Source organism: Halichoerus grypus, chromosome 5 (assembly GCF_964656455.1).
Source record: "Halichoerus grypus chromosome 5, mHalGry1.hap1.1, whole genome shotgun sequence".
In the NCBI taxonomy this organism is placed as follows: Eukaryota; Metazoa; Chordata; class Mammalia; order Carnivora; family Phocidae; genus Halichoerus; species Halichoerus grypus.
The window spans coordinates 62,846,222-62,862,643 of NC_135716.1; the positions used below are offsets into that span (position 1 = coordinate 62,846,222).

Sequence of the window (16,422 nt, forward strand, 5' to 3'; positions counted from 1 at the left end):
GATATTGAAATAAAACTGATTAGACTAGTGTTTCGGAGCATCATTTAGAACCTCAAAGTACCATCAGATTATTATCAAATGCATGAGTAGTAGTGGGCAAAATCAGTGAGACAGGACTTTTTGCCCAGAGTCCCCCTCTATGCACACATGGGCACGTGCACACACGTACACTGCTATTCCCGTTAGCACTGTACCTAATAATGATGTTTGCTTTTGTCTTTTTAAGATAAAGTAGCATGGCTTAATCAATTTTTACACTTTAAATAAGGAAAACTTTAAGAGTCACTTCCAAAATGAAAATTAGGCTCATTCTTACTGAGAACTAGCTTATTCATCTCTCAAATACAAACTCAAACAAGAACAAAAATTTAAAGACAGTTCTGCATCCAAAGTTGGTTATTATTCATTATAATTCATTTTGAACTCCTAAAGATTTCCATGTACCATCCTGGTACAAAGGTGGTGCCTCAAAGCTGGAACCCATAGAGATACCTTGACCAGATGTTCCCGTGCCTTTCCTCAAGTGTGCTTGCTAGAAAAATCAATAGGGTAGAAAAGAGAACACAAGTCCATGGAAAATTATTCCCTCAGCCTAAATCCCACAGCTACCCGTTGCTCCTGAGCACATAAAGCTGCCAGGAGTATGAGGACTCCAGTCACCCGAGGCAGTGTTCTGCTCACTGCTCACTCTGGGTTATGGTGGCATAAACCACACTAAAGTGGAACACCATGAAGTGCCAAGAAAACATAGTTTCATTCAGCTGGTGGAGTCAATATCTACTAAGAGCACTGGATCAAGAGCAAAATCAAAGGTATCTGAGACATTTTTAAATTTTCAAGATTGTCCCCCGTATCAGAAAGAGATAACAATAATCTAAGAGGACTGCTGGTATGAGAAGAGGAAATGAGCCAGACTTGTGTGAGGTACAAAAACATGCAATGGGGCTGGAGTTAGAGTTAGGTTAGAATGAATGGGCACCTGAGAGAGGTCAGAGGGACAGAGTCTGTAGGTAGGGACTTAGAGACCCTGACAAAGACTTTGGGTTTTAACTGGGCTCATTACCAGAAGACTGGCTATTTTATAAACTTCATTGCTATGCATAAACATTCATGTTCTGAAAGTTCTGAGTGGCTTTCATTTCCATTACACAGGTACATGTGTAGGCTACTACTATGAAAATCCAGGTAGGCACCACCATGCTTTAACAGATCCTGCCTGGCACCTGGCACCTCTGCTTCGCCTTTTAAAGAAATGAAACATTACAGATGCAGATGAGCCCCTTCTTGCTCACCCTTCTCCACTCCCACTCTTGTTCCAAACTCTGCCTCCCCAAGGTAAATACCACCCAGAAGCTGGCATTTACCACTTCCATGCTTTACAAGATCACCCCACACAGTTGGCCCAAGTGGACTGTCAGACTTTGCAAAGAACAGAACAGCTGTGATCATTCTTCCACATCCTTGTTCACATTGATGTTATGAGAATTTCAACCTTTGGTGTTTTTATTTTCAATTTGCATATATTTGTTGGCTATATTTCTTCTTCTTTCCTTGCATGTTTGTATTTCTTTCTTTTGTGTCATCTTAACTTTCTTTACGTAGAAATTAGTTATTACTTTTTATAGCAAGAGTTAAATTTGGTGACATTGAGAAGCTGCTGTTCCTCTTAATTTTTTTTTAAATCCACACATTCTTTCCTCAAAATATTCAGTTTTAAAAGTTGGGTATTCTATTACTATGTTTGCTCAGCATGTCAGTGGTATATGTCGGCATTAAATTCTAGGATCCAAATAACAGGACATTTTCCCCCTCAACACTGTTCTTGGTGTCTGCTCTCAATCTAGTTGCCTTTGCTTTGGGACTAGTCTGTATTTTTTCTTCGACGGGTAAAGATTTTCTTTTTACCCTCAATGTTCTGAAGTTTTACCTCAAAGTGTTTAGGCATTGATTTTATTGTTGTTTATCCAGATAGGTTCTCAGAGTGTCCTTTCAACGTGAGGAGTCTTGTCTTCAATTCTAAAATAATCTCAGCTATTATTTCTTCACATAATCTGATGTTTTCTTTCTCTCTCATTCTTTCTTTCCACTCACACACACTTTTAAAATCTTATTTTCCCATGACTGCATTTTAGGTGATTTCCTAAATAATAGCTTCCAAATGAAAAAAAATCTGTCATTGTTAAGTCTAGAGTTTATACTTTCTACTGGGAATTTTATTTCAATGACTGTCTTTAACTTCCAAGATTTCTGCCTATTCTTATTTCATTTCTACCACTAAAAGGTAAACTCCCTATGAGAATGTAAACTGTCTATGTAGATGTAGTTTTTATTTACTTGGGTTCATTCCTACATCTCTGGCATGTAACAGTGTGTGGACCATAGTATAATCTTAATAAATATTTGTAAATAAATAAATAATTATATCACTGACTTTTTATTTCAGGATTTTCTACCTTTTTACGGATGGCAATCCTTTGTTTATATTTTGAGCATCCAAAATATGCTCTCCCAGGCTGTTTCAATATTTTAATTTCTTCCAGTAAAATTTATTCTCAATGGTCAAATCCATTGGCTCTTTCCTAGCGTAAGGCTTTCTCATGTGCTTTGGAATTTTGCTTTGCAGGTTCATTTGAAGTCAGAAGATTTTTTATTTAGTTTTATTTAGCTTTTTGATACATCTCCAACCCCCATCTCTCATTATCCTTCTCTTACAAATGATTTTGTGCTCATTTGGTGCCCAGAACCACTCATACATAATCAGTTTCATACTGGTAATTCGAGTATTAAATTATGCTGACATCTGGATTATTACCAGTCACATTAGTGAGCCAGTGAGTGACCTGGTTCAATTCCCAGTTTCCTGGCGGTGCTGCTTTCTTCCTGCCATATAAGCCTTTCCTAACATCAAAAGCTATAGTCTTAAGTAGTGGGCAGCAGGTTTCTCATCCTTGCTCAGAAGCAGACGAGTCCTTCTCTATGTCCTGGCTTCAAACTATAAGGCTGGCTCTGGATCTCCACCTACTGTAGAACGACTTCAATCTCTTATTAGCCTAGAAGAAATCATACTGGCCCTTCTGTCCACCTCCAGAGGCCTCAGCATAGCTCACAACTCATCACTTGCATTTTCTTTTGATTTGTGGGCCACTGAGATGATAAATCATGAGCTCAGCTGTGACTTTTACATTTTCTGACTTTGTATTTTACCTAGCATTGCTATATGCTTGGAACGAAGGTAGTGCTTCAAAGCCAGAACCCGCAGAGACACCTTGATCAATGTCCTCATGCCTTTCCTCAAGTGTGCTTGGCGGAGAGAGTAAAGCAATGAAAAGAAGTGCGCAAGTTCAGGGACAAATTATTTAGCCTCCCAGGGTCTCAAGTACCTCGTTTTTACAATGTATATTAAAATTGCCTAACGTGTATATATATAGCATAATGTTGACTATTAATCAAAATAAGTACTCAGTATTGTGGTAAGCCAATAGGACGCATTCAGTAGTCAACAGCAATTACTATTCAAGGACACACAGTGGGAGGCATCCCCTGGAGCATTTTTAAGGCAGAGCAAGGAATAAAAATAAGACTCAAACTTTCTCCTTTCCCCTAAGGCCACCTACAACATTTTCTGTTACATATAAAAAGTGAAAATTAAAGTAGGTACTTGGAATCTACATAATTCCATGATCAGGGCACAAATAGTGGTTTCAGGTCTAAAAGGAAAAGAACCTTTCTTTAGGTTAAAGAAGACTGTTGGGTGGCTCAGTCGGGTAAGCATCTGCCTTCAGCTCAGGTCATGATCCCAGAGTCCCGGGATTGAGCCCCACATTGGGCTCCCTGCTCAATGGGGAGTCTGCTTCTCCCTCTGTCCCTCACCCCGCTTGTGCTCTCTCTTTCTCTCAAATAAACAAATAAAATCTTTAAAAAAAAATAAAGAAGACTGTCATTTAAATGGCTTAATCAGGTGTGTTGGTTGTACACACTTCAGCTCTTCTGTACCTTGAATTGTTTGGGAAAGAAAATATCCTGGAGTAGCAGTCCGTAGATCATTTGTATCCCCTACAGAGAGCTTCACTACAGAAACCTCCACTACAGCTGGCCACAATGAACACTCTTCCTACTTTCAGAAACAGACGTTCCTTCAAAAAAAAAAAAAAGGTGTCACTCGTTCAGCCAGTTCAGAGCAGGAATATGTGGATTTTAATTCATTTAAAACAATCTGGCAGAGGGGAGCCTGGTTCAGTTGGTTAAGCACCTGACTTCACCTCTGGTCATGATCTCAGGGTCCTGGGATGGAGCCCTGTGTCTGGCTTCCTCTCTCCCCCACCCCACTTGTGCTCTCTCAAATAAATAAATAAAATCTAAAAAAATAAAAATGGATTTGGCAGAAGTGTTAAAATTTCCAATGGGGTAAAATCCTTGAAGGGAAAAAAAAAAACAGATTTTATGAAGAGAGCCAGTAGAAAAATAACTTTTAAATTTAAAATGTGTAAATGCCCACATCAAGTGAAACCTTATTCAGAAACAATCTAGTCTTTTCCAAATTGCTATACAGCAAAACTAAAATAGAAAAAGCATCTAATGATATAACTGCACCCTTCAAAATACTCTTAGAAGATAAAGGCCTCCTGCAAATACAGAATTAAATGTATTTACTGATCCAGACTTGTACAAATAGTTAATATTTGTCAATCCACGATTAAAGAAAGCAAGAAATCATTATAAAATATATCGATGTGCTGGTGAAGTCTGAGGAGATAACCATGGAATACAGCCACTTTGTTACTCTTAAGAAATTTACATAACCAACACCTATTTTAATTCAACCAATTATTTGTTAGAATTAAAATTTAGACTTGAGATTGCAACTAGTATTAGGTACTCCCCATCAGAAAAGAGTCTGTTCAGCCACCTATTTTACCATCGCTAAGGTTTACAGGTATTCACAGAACTTCAGTATTTTTCAGAATATGACAAACTGTTCACAGGAAATAAATTTCTAATGCACTTCCCTTAATTATGAAAGTCTTACAATGCCCCCTAATCAAAATTTATGAGCAAGTTAATGGCAAAATTGGATTAATGCCCAAACTGACCATAGTTTATTATGCTTCTGAGGTTAGTAAGAATGAAGTCATGGTCCTTTGTCTCATAAAGCAAATCTTATTAAGACCGTTTTGAAAGTGCTGCTACTTTATATAGGCTGGTGAGTAAGTTTCCTTTCATGCTAGCATACATTAGACTTCGTTGTCAACTTTGTAAATTAACTATGCCATATAAAATTGATACATTACGATAATATTTTTTCATTTAGTCCCTGTAGAATAAAATACCAATGAAAGGGGTGATAATGTCGAAAGTTGTAATACTAAGTGGTATAAATATATCCAAATCAAATAACTACAGTGAAACTAATCTTGGGCATTTATCTCATATAATCCAGTAGTGGAGACAGGTACACAGGTATTTATAACGCAAGGTAGAACTAACTGACAGGTAAGTTTAAAGGTGAAAAAAAGTTATTGGGATATACTCACATGAGGAAGAAGCAAGGCCATATAAATAAGAATATGGCATAAGAGTTGGACTTTGACAGATGGATGGGATTCTGGACAGGTCAAAATAGGAAAGCAGCGTTTCAAATGGAGGCAACACCACGAACAGCAGAACAGATACAGAAGTGGATGGAGCCAATCTGGCTGAAGAGCAGGTTCATGTAAGGGAGGGAGAGAGAATGTTGCGCAAGTGGGCTGGATCCATACTGTGAGGAAATGAAATACCAAGCTAAAGAATTATAATTCATTTGTTAAACAGTGGAGAGAAGCACTACACAGTAAACACTTAGCTACCAGTAAAAAAGTAAAAATAAATGGAAAGAAACAGATGACACATAAGATATGAAAATTTAGGGAATTCAGAGCCGCAAGAAATCCCAGAAACAAAGAATTATTTGGCATTCAAAATTAGATCATGGTAATGAAAATAGGGGATTGATGTCTGCCATGAGAGAAAGAAAATGCATTTGGGGAACACTGAGATTAGTTTATGTAGAGTTATGCAGGTTAATTTACTAATTAAAAAATTAGGAAAGTGCCTTCTCAACTGGGTAAAGAATTAGGATCATAGCTCTATAGGGTCTGGCAGGTACTTCAACGGGTCAGGTTTTCACACAAAGAGAGACAATGCGACAGCTTGATGTAAAATATTTAAACCTATTAATTTTGTCATAAGGGATACCTAGAGGTTAAATCAGTGACAGAAGTGACATTCTTCTCATCTGGCACTTTTCTGACTTTTCTGGGTATGTTGGAGGATATCCAATCCAAGAGAGATTGATTAAAGCGTAAGAGCCACTAGTGCTTTATAAATAAGGAGGAACAACTATAGTATTCAGCTCAGCTCTCTGCTATATCCTTGTTTTTATCTCCAGATCATTGCCTATGAGATCACTATTTATAATAATTTATGAAAATTTCTTACTTGGCCAGACTCCTCTATACTTCTCGTAACACCATGTCCTATCCCCAAATATTCTAAACTGTATAAGGTAGCTTTTGGATTTTAGCAGTTACTCTGCATTTCAAAAAATGAACTGTAACAGTGTTTGTTCAATTATGGACATTAGTCATTGGTATGGTTGGGTATATCATTATTACAATGGCATGGCAGTTGACTATGGCTGTGACTGGGTGTCTGATGAGAATTACTGTTAAGCTGCATTGCCCTACCATAGCACTTAAATTGGAAAAAAATTCTACAGAAAATATTACTGAAAGACATTGATTTCTTGTATACAGGAAAATCACCAGACAGGTTCAACCTGTACCCCTATACGGGTAAAAAAATACATGATGAGTAAGTAGGTGGGAAAATGTTAATTTGTACCTCTATCCTAGCCCTACCGACCTTCCATGGCCACAAGCATTAGCCCTGACTTTTCCGGAATGTGTTTTACTAAAAGTTACATGAAGAGAAGTCCTGAATAATGAGATAAACTTGGATTTGCTTGGATAAATCTGTCTTCTGGCTTGTCAAAAATGGAGCAGCCAAGGTTACAGTCCTTATAGAGCTGTCTGTATCAATGAACAACTCCATTTCTACTTGAGTGTTGGGGAAAAAATTCCTGGAAGGCTAACGAAGCAATCTGCGTGACCACACAGGGCAAGACTTTCCCATATAAAAAAGGACTTCTCTGAGCCTTCTCTGGTGCCCTGGAAACAGAATTACGGTGTCAGAGGTAGTGGGGCTATGCCCCGTTGCTCTTTACTGCTGTTGATACCCTCCTATCACTCTTTTCCTTTGACAACCTTCAATCAGTGACTTCACTGTATTAAAATCCAACTGTCTGCTTTCCAAACCCTCTTAACTGCATTCTGATTTTTGCTCCTCCTTTCATGAGTCTGCGAGGGTGATATTTCTTTCTTTCTTTTTTTTTTTTAAAGATTTATTTATTTGACAGAGAGAGACACAGCGAGAGAGGGAACACAGCAGGGGGAGTGGGAGAGGGAGAAGCAGGCTTCCCGCCGAACAGGGAGCCCGATGTGGGGCTCGATCCCAGGTCCCTGGGACCATGGCCTGAGCCGAAGGCAGACGCTTCATGACTGAGCCACCCAGGCGCCCCGTGATATTTCTTTCTCACATCTGCAACATACATAGATCACCACAGACTTAAAATGCTTCCAATAGTGACACCATACTCTGCTACTACAGAGCACAATCTCTGGAAAGGGAGAGAAAAAGTCAATCCCCAAAAAAGAAAGCCTTTCCGAGAATAAAGTTTAACTATATTAAAAACAAAACATCTCATTACACCCAGGAAAAACAGTAGAGTCAAGTAATATTTCTATTTTTAAACTAAGTCTATTTAAGTTGACAATTATGTCTCAAGAAAGTTTGGCATCTTCATATTAAAGGATAATTTTTAGATTTAAAATCGTAAGTCTTTTAAGGTTTAAAGCTATAAAAGGCTCAACTGACATGAGGTTGACAGATCAGCTTCTCCTCCTCCACATCTTTCTCTGTATTCCTTATTTGACTCTAATTGGACTTCAAAATTACCTTTCTAAAGAATGGTAATTCAGAGATGAATATTTTATTACCTTGCTAAAGTTATTCAGATTTCCCCAGTACCCAAAGCCTACCATTTGGCCTTCAAGGCCTCTCCTCACAATCTACCCACAGACTTCCCTTCTTATCTCTCATCTCCCTCTTTGCTCTATGTTCATGCTGGATTCCCCCAGCACACCATCCACCTACAGGAAAACTGCCACACCTTCTCTCATATTATACTATCTGCCTGGAATCCCCTCTCACCTCCTCTGCTTGGCAAGATTCTGTTGATCCTCCAAAACCCTGCTCAAATATGACATCTTCTTGAGAACTTCCCAACCGAAACAAATTTATCCCACTATATGACACCGGGTTGCACTCCTTCTGTCATCTTTGCTAAACTGCATACTCTCAGGGGACAGAGAACCATTTTTTTTAAAAATTTGTCACCCTGGGGTGACTGGGTGGCTCAGTCGGTTAAGCGTCTGACTTTGGCCCAGGTCATAATCTTGGGGTCCTGGGATCAAGTCCCCCATCCAGCTCCCCACTTAGCAGGGAATCTGCTTGACCCTCTCCCTTTTCCCCCTGCCCCCTGCTTCTGCTCTCTCTCTCTCAAATAAATAAATAAATAAATAAATAAATAAATATAAATAAATAAATATCTTTAAAAAAATTTGTAATACCATAACCAAAGATAGTGCCTGACACACACACAAAATTTGTATTCCCATAACCAAAGACAGTGCATCTAATACTTGGTATAGTATTGAACGAAACTGAACTCTATTTCATTAGAGCTGTAAAGGATCTGGAGTTAGCGTATTATCAACCAACCAAATATGTATCTGACTTAAAGGAGGTAAAGAAATATATTAAATATTTTTTAAAGACTGATTTATTTATTTTAGGTGGGGAGGGGTAGAAGGAGAGGAAGAGAGAGAATCTCAAGCAGACTCCTGGCTGAATGTGGAGCCTGACGTGGGGTTCGGTCACATGATTCATGAGATCATGATATGAAGTAAAATCACAAATTGGATGCTTAACCAACTGAGCCACCCAGGTGCCCCAAGAAATATATTAAATGTCTTAGTTTATAGATAAAATGATTATTATGCACATTTTAAGAAGGATTCTTTGCGAGAAAGATTCTTTTTAAGCTTATGAATATTAGGCTACATCTCAATTAACACTGAAGTACAATACTTAGAGGAAAGTATTTAATAATCATCGGAACCTATAATTAGAGAGGAAGGGTGTTTAACGATCCCTCTTCAGTGAGAGACAACAATGAACAAGAGAAAAATATTCACAGGGTCCCTTGCAAGACTGACAGTAGTGTTGTTTCACCTCTAAATGACTGTAGCAAAAAAGGATCCAGCAAAATACTTGTTCAGTTATAAATAAGAAAAGATGAAAATAAACATGATTAAGCACAATTACATTGAGATTTTAAATGTCTAACTCTTAGCTTTTATACTTTTATATTAGAATCTATAAAAAAGGCTGTACTTCCCTTTATTTTATAAAATTCAAGGCCCTTAGTACAGTACTTAACTCACAGCCAGTCACTCAATATTAGCTAACATCATAATTGTTATTCATTCTTCAAAACTTTTATAATTATATTTAAGGCATACACTATGATGATCTGATATAGACATACATAGTGAAATAATTACTACAGTCAAGCTAATTAACATATCATCTCCTCAGTTACCATTTTTTTATGTGTGATGAATGCACCTAAAATTTACTCTCTATTTACTCTCTACTAAGCATATTATCATTGTTTTTTTTTTTTTTTTAGAGATTTTATTTATTTATTTGACAGAGAGAGAGAGACAGCGAGAAAGGGAACACAAGCTGGGGGAGAGGGAGAAGCAGGCTTTCCACTGAACAGGGAGCCCAATGCAGGTCTCGATCCCAGGACCCTGGGATCATGACCTGAGCCGAAGGCAGACGTTTAATGACTGAGCCACCCAGGTGCCCCCATATTATCATTGTTCAACACAGTATTATTAAGTAGACACATGCCCATACATTACTTCCTCTTCCCTTTCTCCTCCTTCTTCTTCTAGATTCCACATATAAGTGAGACACATCACAATTCTTTTTGACCTATTTCTCTTTGCATAATGTACTCTGGTTCACCCCACTCTATTCTGGCATGCAAGGTCTCTACTGAGAAATCCACTGTGCACCTTATGGGAGTTCTCCTGTACATGAGGAATATTATTTCTCCTGCTGTTTTAAAATTCCTCTGTCTTTGACTTTAGGCAATTTTATTATAACGTGTCTTGGAGGAGATCTTTTTTTTGTGTTGAAACTTTTGGAGGGCCTATGTGCTTCATAAACTTGGATGTCCAAATCTCTCCCCAGACTTGAAGTTCTCAGCAATCATGTCTTTAGATAAGCTTTCTGACCTTTTCTCCATCTCTTTTCCTTCTGGGACCCCAGTAATGTGCAGGTTGTTTCTTTTAGTGGTATCTCATAATTCCCGTAGGCTCTCTTCACTCTTTTTCATCCTTTTTTCTTTTTGTTTCCCTAACTGGATAATTTCAAATGTCCTGTCTTTGAGTGCACTGATTTTCTTCTTCTGCTTGGTTGAATCTGCTTTTGAAGCTCTCTATTAGATTCCACAGTTAAGTCATTGTATTCTTGAACCCTAGGGTTTCTTTTTTTTTTTTTTTAATGGTTTCTATTTCTTTTTTAAACATTTTATTTTGTTCATGCATTGTTTTCCTAATTTAATTGTCTGTGTTTGCTTGCACTGTGGTTCACTGAACTTCCTTAAGAGAATTATTCTGAATTTTCTGTCTAACAGTTTATAGATCTCCCTTATTTAGGGTCAGTTACTGGAGCTTTATTAATTTACTTTGGTGGTGCCATGCTTCCTTGATTATTCAAGATCCTTATGGTCTTGTGTTGGTGTCTGTGCATCTGAAGAAGCAGGCAACTCTTCCAGTCTTTATAAACTGCCTTCAGCAGGGAAAACTTTTTATCAGCTAGACCTTCCAGAGATTCTGGGGTAAGAGGGGGTATCTGGTAGGGTCTATTGGTGAATAAGTCTGATGCAGGCTTGGTGCTTGGGTCCACAGGGTTCCATAGGAACCCACCTGGAGCCCGGGGTCAAGAGGGTTGGTCTGGCACTGGTGTAGGTCTGGTTCTTGGGATTGTGGTGAAGTTGGGTGCTCACTGCACTCTTCTTTCCCCATGGGGAGTGTGTTTCTCTTCATCCTGGGCTAGCCAGGTTTAGGGGAGGGGTGATGGGGTAATATAACACATATTTTCTTATTTCCATGCTCCACTCAGGTGCTATAATCCCTCACCTAGAATCTTTTGCTCCTGTTAAGGTATTTTTGTTCATGGAAAGTTGTTCAAATTAATGTTTCTGTAGGCGGAGGGACATTGGAAATTACTATACCGTCGTCTTGCTGGCATCACTTCCCATTAATATTCATTCTTTAAGACCCATCTTCAACATCACTTCCACTCTCAAACTTCCTCTGTATCTTTAGAGTCAGAGGCTCTTCCATTTCCCCAGCACCCAGTACATTCCCTAATGTTGGTATCTACGATTGTGTACTGCAAGGATTTGTTTACACGTTTCTTTCCCCCCTAACTATAAGCACCTTGAAGATAGAGACAACGTACAGTTTATCTTCATTACTTGATTACTTTGCATAGCATCACCCACAACTCTGAGTGTTCGATATATTTTGGTAGAGTAAATATACTTCCTCAGGTACCTAAATTAAATTTCCTAAATTTATTGATAAGTGACAGCTCTAAACCATTTCCAAGGAGAATGGGTCTTGCACAAAATTTATTCACAAAATATATATACATTATATATATAATGTATATTATAAAATTCACAAAATATATATATGATATATTTTGGTAGAGTAAATAAACTTCCTAAGTTACCTAAATTAAATTTCCTAAATTGGTAAGTGACAGCTCTAAACCATTTCCAAGGAGAATGGGTCTTCTCACAAAATTTATTCACAAAATATATACACACTCTTACTGTTTTGCTTATGAACCTTATAATAGGAAAAAGACAACTGTATGAAAAAGACCAGCAAGGTCACCGCCCTATCTTCAACTTCCAAAGTGCTTAATTAAAATCAGCTGAAGCAGTGTGGAACTGTCACTGCCTTCTAAGATATTAAGGGAGACAACTATTCAGAAGTGAGTCTCATAAACTGTAGACATCTGCTTCAGACAGAAGGGCAGGGAAAATGTAATAAAACCAGAAATACAGATACACAGAAATTAGAAAGATGTCATTAGCAGAATACGGTAAGTGAAAATGCATTAACTAATTAAAGCTCCATTGGGACTGTCTTTGGCTAATTTCATTCCTCAGATGAGCAAGCTGATCAAAAGTAAGTTTTAAAGAACTATTTGGAATTGAATATAATCTCCATGAGGGCAGGGACTACATCATTTCATTTATGCCTTGCACCTAAAACACACCTGATCCAAAGCAGTTGCTCAGTAAATATTTGTTAAATGAAGCAATAAGTAAATAATTTAAGGGCAAATGAGAATCAGTATTGATTAACAAGGAGGAATCTCATGCACTACTGAGTCCTTCCCACAAAGAACAATAAGTTCTATCAACTTCATTCTTAACTAGATGAACTAATGAGAAGTAAATAAATTTTCACTGACTCTAAATCTTTTAGATACTGTCTGATAACCTCCTTCCTCTTCCATTTAAATTTCTCCCAAAGAAGTCTAATTTGTTAATCCCACTTCCAAACCTGCAACCCACTCCCATCAGATGATTGTAGCCAGACCTCTACCACCACCCTTCTCAAACCATTCTGCCTAATGATGTCAATGCCAATGACTTTACACTGGCCAAATCCAGTGGACAATCCCAGGCATTGTTTTCTGAATCTCTTCTTATATATGAGGGTAACTCTTGGTCACCCTCACCTTTTCCAATTCTCTATTCACTAAGTCTTTTAACATTAGCCTGGTGCTTTGTTGGTTTTCACACATTCACTTAAGCTTGCCTTTTCTGCCTCCTCCATGGGCTCCTCTTCCTTACCTATTCCTCCAGCATCTGTTTTCTGTCCCACCTCACTATTCTCACTCTGGACACTCTCCTGAGTCATTTTTTTCTCTAAGAGACCTAAATATGCACATCTCTAAACTCCAGATTTGTGTATTTGTTCATTTGTTCAATAGACAATAATAATAAATAATAAGTTGGACATGGTGGCAGGTACTGTGGATAAAAGGATAAAAATAAGACAATTATTTACCTGCAAAGAAAGTACATTTGAGAGAGGACAGTAAACAGGTAATTACAGTCCAGTGTGAAAGTGATCTAAAAAGGTTTAGCAGAGTGCTAAAGTACATTAGTAAGCATTAGGACAAGTAAGCACTGGGCAAAAGGAATGAAGGGTCTTTAAGGCATAAGGAGAATCTTAAGAGTGAAAAAAAGGATAGTCCATTGAGATCATAGAATTTAAGTCTGTACAAAGCTACTTAATCCTCTGGAGAGAGGGGAAGGCATGAGAAATGGCAGGTGGGAGATTACTCAGCAGATATAAATAGTAGTCGAATGAATGAATAAATGAAAGAAAGAAAAATGAAAAGGAAAGATAGAAAAGAAAGAAAAGGAAAAGAGGGTAAAGAAAGGAGGAGACAGATAAGAAGACAGACAAGAGAGGGAGGGTGGGTGTGAGGGAGAGGGGTGAGAGAGAGAGAGCCATATCCCTTATTTATCATGGATCTGCTATGTTATATTAAATAGAAGAGAAGAGGTAAATGATGTGAAACTTAAAAGACTTCCCCCTTGTCCTTATTGTTGATAAACTACTGTAAATCTCCCTAAACCTCCTGAAATCCTTATGGCATTAAGGGACTTGAAAGTAAAACAACAACAAAACAAAGCAACTAATCCTACACTGTTTTCTGTACATAAGAATGTGTTGTCAGTACTTTCGCTCAATTACTTCGACAAATATTTGGGTATAAAGCAATGTTTATGTTTTAGTGATACAGCCATGAACAAGTTCCCTCAGGTATGCATGAGGTGTGAACTTGTCTTGCCTTCTCTGGTAGGGGTCTGAAGAACCTGACTGCAGCAGGCCTTCTTTATGGGAAAACGAAACTCCTAACGCTGGCTCTTTCTACATCTGCTTCTCTAATATAGTCCAGCCCTGTCCCCAATGTAGTCTTCAAGGACATATCTTCACCCAGACACAAGGCAAGCTTGCTCTCCTTCCTTCAGAATCTGCCCTTAGCTCACTTGCCAGTTCTCATCCTTGTTTAGGGAGCACACACAAACATATGAAAGGCCAAAGCTACATCTCGCACTAGTAAAAATTTATTTTAAATCCCAGCTTATGTCTTCTAGCTCAGTGCCACTCAAAATGCGGTCTGCAGACTTAAGTAAAGAATTTGTCTGCAAAAATTTAGAAATTGTGTAACAGTTTACATTGTCTCAACACCCAAAGCATTCAAAAGCATTTATTTTATTGAACAGGATACAGACCAGTGCAGTAAGTCACATGTGCTGTAAGTCACAAAACAGTTATGCACAGTAGGGCCACACAGTAGTGAGTGATATTTGAAGGTTAGTTTGTCAGCTACGAACCAAAAGTGTATAAAAATTGAAAACAAACATAAGAATTTGTTTTTATTTAAAACTCATCACCTGGGGCGCCTGGGTGGTTCGGTCATTAAGTGTCTGCCTTCAGCTCAGGTCATGGTCCCAGGGTCCTGGGATCGAGCCCCGCATCGGGCTCCCTGCTCCGCAGGAAGTCTGCTTCTCCCTCTTCCACTCCCCCTGCTTGTGTTCCTGCCCTTGCTATCCCTCTCTCTGTCAAATAAATAAATAAAATCTTTTAAAAAAATAAATAAAACTCATCACCTCTACTACAGTTGTTTTAACTATTAATCATAATTTTTTTAAATTGATGGTTTAACATTATCTAAATTAGAAAAATAAAATTGGTAATATTTATCCATAATTTACAGGTGACAATACAATTTCATTGGATTTTTGTTAAGAAATTGCTCTTAAATCTTTTCTTCCCTTCCCATCAACATATCTCTGTGAGATTGGTTTTCTTCTATTAAGTGAGTTATTTTTTTAAAGATTTATTTATTTATTTGACACAGAGAGAGAGAGAGTACAAGTAGGCAGAGTGGTAGGCAGAGGGAGAGGAAGAAGCAGGCTCCCCACTGAGCAGAGAGTATGATGCAGGACTCGATCCCAGGACCCTGGGATCATGACCTGAGCCGAAGGCAGATGCTTAACCAACTGAGCCACCCAGGTGCCCTGTTACATGAGTTATTAAAATAGGCATGGAAAGAGTTTCAGTGTACAACATCTCCCCCTGCAAACTATACTGAAATCCTAACCTAGATTAGTTACTAAGCAAGAAACTGCTCATTTCTCATATTAAAAGCTTTAAATATTGGTATATGCAGTGTTGTTCAAAGTATACATAAAGACACTGAATATGGGGAATCACAATTTCACTCATAATTTTTATTTATTTATTTATAAAAAGGTTTACTTTTTATAATTTTATTTTTCTATATTTTAGAGAGAGTGGTGGGCGACGGGGAGAGGGAGAGAGAATCTCAAGCGGACTCCCCGCTGAGCATGGAGCCTGATGCGGGGCTCGATCTCATGACCCTGAGATCATGACCTGAGCTGAAATCAAGAGTTGGAGGCTTAACCGCCTGAGTTACCCAGTCATCCCTCATAAATTTTGTTTTTGAGTGCAGAATAACATGAATGCCTTTAATGGCAATCTTATTAATTGCCTAAAGAATCTGGTAGCATTCATGATGCAGTAAAGCAGAGCTGAATGCCATTATGTTCCATTTAGCTTTTAATTACACAGTGTATAAAAAGTTCCTGCTTCTAGTACTCTCATTGAAGGTGTTTGGAAGTGTTCTGCCATCTTGTCCATAGCAGAGCTGGGCAGCCATCTTTTCTGTCTTTGGGCTAAATCCAGGACTGGAAGCGTAGCTAGGGCTATACATCCTTCTGGATAGTTTTCCACATCGCCTCTTATCCTATTAGTTTTCTGGTATGAAATCAAATGCAGTATCTGGCTTATTCTCAGGAGTATTTCTGTGCACAAAGAAGGCTCTTTTAGCTCCATTTTGCATAGTTTTTTAGGCAAGTTCCTTCTCAATCCCACTGGGAGACAGTTCCCTTCCTCCTCCACTGGGCAATGAGGTCAGCTGTCCAAACACACAAAGACCTTGGAGAAACCAAGGTTTTCTTCCATGAAAATCTATCTTCAGATACAAGTCTTTGTGATTTGTTACTCTTTACATTAAGCAAATATTGAAGATAGTACGGACCTCCTCTCAGCTAATACTCACAAC

The 16,422-nt window shown here is 38.2% G+C and overlaps 1 protein-coding gene across 7 annotated transcripts in view; it reads right to left on the minus strand.

Moving 5' to 3' along the window:
- PREX2 (phosphatidylinositol-3,4,5-trisphosphate dependent Rac exchange factor 2) overlaps window positions 1–16,422 on the minus strand; it is a 283,867-nt gene that overhangs the window by 39,367 nt on the left and 228,078 nt on the right. The window contains exon 36 of one of the 7 annotated variants that reach the window (XR_004908454.2): window positions 3,994–4,133. The exons of 4 other annotated variants lie outside the window; for them this stretch is intronic. Coding sequence is in view for 2 of the 3 variants with exons in the window: in XM_078072314.1 (XP_077928440.1) it covers window positions 14,773–14,893 (121 nt within the window). In the remaining variant the exon portion in view is untranslated. Of the gene's footprint in view, window positions 1–3,993; window positions 4,134–5,538; window positions 5,756–14,728; window positions 14,894–16,422 lie in introns of those variants that run through there. 2 more of the 7 variants (XM_078072314.1, XM_036064635.2) reach the window with 2 other exon arrangements.